Source organism: Canis lupus, chromosome 4, assembly GCF_003254725.2.
Source record: "Canis lupus dingo isolate Sandy chromosome 4, ASM325472v2, whole genome shotgun sequence".
Taxonomy (NCBI): Eukaryota; Metazoa; Chordata; class Mammalia; order Carnivora; family Canidae; genus Canis; species Canis lupus.
The window spans coordinates 32,286,848-32,290,153 of record NC_064246.1 but is presented as its reverse complement, the minus strand read 5'-3'; the positions used below and the strand labels follow the sequence as shown (position 1 = coordinate 32,290,153).

General features: G+C 39.7%; 1 protein-coding gene across 1 annotated transcript; it reads left to right on the top strand.

Annotated features, from left to right (window-relative positions):
• The first annotated feature begins 349 nt into the window (after nt 1-349).
• LOC112651426 (60S ribosomal protein L9-like) lies at nt 350-1,039 on the top strand. Its single transcript, XM_025434673.3, has one exon. The coding sequence runs from the start codon at nt 370-372 to the stop codon at nt 943-945; it is 576 nt and encodes a 191-aa protein (XP_025290458.1). The 5' UTR covers nt 350-369; the 3' UTR covers nt 946-1,039.
• Nucleotides 1,040-3,306: the final 2,267 nt, after the last annotated feature.

Genomic DNA, 3,306 nt, shown 5'->3' with positions numbered 1-3,306 from the left:
CAAGAGACAAAGCTAAAACAAGGAAAGAGCCAAGGTAGAAATGAGACTTGTTAGACTACACATCTAGGAAGAGATTTCTTCCATCACCGAGGCTGTGGCTTACATCTGCAGCCTTGTTCCTAACACCTCTTCCTCCTTGCCGATGCCATAAGCCTGAGCATTCATAGAGTTACTGTGCTCTATCCAATTCCAACTGAGATACATTTTTAGAAGGAAAATCTATAATTTTTTAATATTGTGTCATGTTTAGATATCATTTTGGAAAAAAAAGGATAAGGTCATCTGTCTCAATATATGGGATACTTAAGAAAAGTGAACACAGATTCAAAATTAAGTGTTGAGTGTCTCTTTGCTGCATCTATTGGGAGAATGAAGACCATTCTCAGCAATAAGACTGTTGACATTCCAGAAAATGTCGACATCACCCTGAAGGGATGCACTGTGATCGTGAAGGGCCCCAGAGGAACTCTGCGAAGGAACTTCAATCACATCAACATAGAACTGAGTCTTCCAGGAAAGAAGAAGAGGCTCCAAGCTGACAAATGGTGGGGAAATAGAAAAGAATTGGCTACCATTTGCACAATCTGTAGTCACGTTCAGAACATGATCAAGGGCATGACACTGGGCTTCTGTTACAAGATGAGGTCGGTGTATGCTCACTTCCCCATCAACGTTGTTATTCAGGAGAATGTTTCTCTTGTTGAAATCCGAAATTTCTTAGGTGAAAAATACATTCACAGGGTTCGGATGAGGCCAGGTGTTGCTTGTTCTGTATCTCAAGCCCAAAAAGATGAGTTAATTCTTGAAGGAAATGACATTGAACTTGTTTTGAACTCAGCTGCCTCGATTCAGCAAGCGACAACTGTTAAAAACCAGGATATCAGAAAAATTTTGGGTGGTATCTATGTTTCTGAAAATGGAACAGTTCAGCAGGCTGATGAATAAGCTCTGAGTTGTCCAGCAAAAGAAACAGCAAGATGCCAGATGATTTTTCAGACTTATTTGTGATACCTTAAGAATGCAATAAAAACTATACTGATTTGGGGCTTAAAAAAAAAACAAAATTAAATGTAGAAGCTAAGAAAAAAACTTAATTAAACCCTTACAGATGAAACCATGCAACTTTCTCTCATTTCTGGGATATTTACTCACTATAATTTTCTTTTTCTAAGCATGATGGAAAACAGAAATACTATCTTTGAATATATATCATAGTGAAAATATATTAAAAGAAAAAGTATGATGCATATTATATGTATACATATTTTAAGAATACATGTAATCAGTCCTTTGGCTGCATCAGGGATATGCCCCTGTTAATCTGCTGTGTGAAGTCTAGAAGAAAAGACACTGGAGTTCTTGAAAGGAGAACTGTGAACAAGAAACTTGGAAAAGTAGTGAAGACTAATTGCTAGGGATTCAGGAAGAAAGGAGCCATTGTTCAAGGTGTAGAGCCTGTATCCATTTCCTAGGGTTTCTAGAACAAAGTCCCACAAACCAGGTGGCTAGAAGTCTGAAATCAAGGGAGCAGCAAGGTTGGTTTCTTCTGAGAGTTTTAAGATTTTATTTATTTGTTCAGGAGATACACACAGATAAACCCAGGCTCCCAGTGGGGAGCCTGATGCAGGACTCAATCCCAGGACCCAGGATTACAACCTGAACTGAAGGCAGATGGCCAGCTGCTGAGCCACCCTCTTCTGATAGTTCTGAGGGAGAATTTATTTCACGTCTCTCTCTTGGCTTCTGATGATGGCTGGCAATCCCTGGTGTTCCTCGGTTGTAGATGCATTACTCCAATCTCTGCTTCCATCTTCACATGACATTCTCCTTGTTTCACATAGCCACCTTCCTTCTGTGTATCATTCCTCTTCTTATAAGGATACCAACCATATTGGTTTAAGGACACAACCTACTCCAGTGTGAACTCATCTTAACTGACTACATCTATGATCTTATTTCCAAATAAGGCTCATGTAGTGAAATATTAGGAATTAGAATTCCATCTTCTCTTTTTTGAGAGGGACACAACCCAACCCATGACAAATCCCCTCCCTAAACAGCTGATGTAGTCTCAGGAAGGAACTCTAATATAAAAGCTTCACTTTCATTGCTAAGACCCCCAAAATTCTGCTGAAGGAAACCCTTAACAAGCTGATCATAAAGCAGAGACATTTCCATGCTGATCTTGAATGGAGGTAGTCATCAGAATTGGTGGTCTTAGGTGTCATTGGTGGGATTAGTGGTCTCTCTAGAAATGAGAATTGAGGACAGTTTTCCACAGGAACAACTTGAATGGAAGAAAGCAAATAAATAGAGTAAGAGGGGATTTAGAAAGAATAATAGAGAGAAGGGGGTCTATCATACCTTCTATTTATTGTCTTTAATGAAGACTCTATCCCTTTAATGAAGATCCTATTCATGTTCCTGCTTTTTAAATTTTTATTCTGGGTCATCTTTTCTCAATCTATTCTCTGTCTCTGATAGTGGATTTTTACTCTTCTTTGCCTTGTGAATTTTGCCTCCTGTCTCCCTAAAGGTATCTGAAGAGCCAAGAACAAATATTGGCACAACACGTATTTAGTAGATACATAAATTTTGTATGTCAAATGTTGCTTTTGTTTTGGTCAATCATTTTTTTAAGATAAGTTCTTTTTCTTATCTTTTTTTTTAAGATTTTATTTATTTATTCATGAGAGACACAGAGAGAGGGAAGCAGAGACACAGGGAGAGGGAGAAGCAGGCTCCATTCAGGGAGCCCAACATGGGACTTTAACCTGGGTCTCCAGGATCATGCCCTGGGCTAAAGGCGGCGCTAAACCGCTAAGCCACCGGGGCTACCCTGGTTAATCATTTTGAAAGATAAAAAATAAACCTAGATATCTTCCCTTTGATACATGGGTGAGTTGCCTTTGTCTGTGCAATTCACTGGAGTGATAGCCAACTACCCTTTACAAATCTAGAGGTCAGTTAGCTCATTAATGAGCTCCTTTCTTCTCTATGTAAGCAGATTTGTGTTTTCTTAATATGCAACTCTGTTGGACTGAGGAGAGATTTCTCCTAGCTTTTATGCCTAGTTCTCTGGCTTTCTGAATTCATTTTAAACACATAAAAAACAAAAACTGGGGCACCTGGGTGCCTCAGTGGTTGAGCATCTGCCTTTGGCTCAGGTCGTGATCCCTGGATCCTGGGATTGAGTCCTGCATCGGGCTCCCCAGAGGGAGCCTGCTTATCCCTCTGCCTCTGGCTCTGCTTCTCTCTCTCTCTCTCTCTCTGTCATGAATAAATGAAATATAAACAAAACAAACA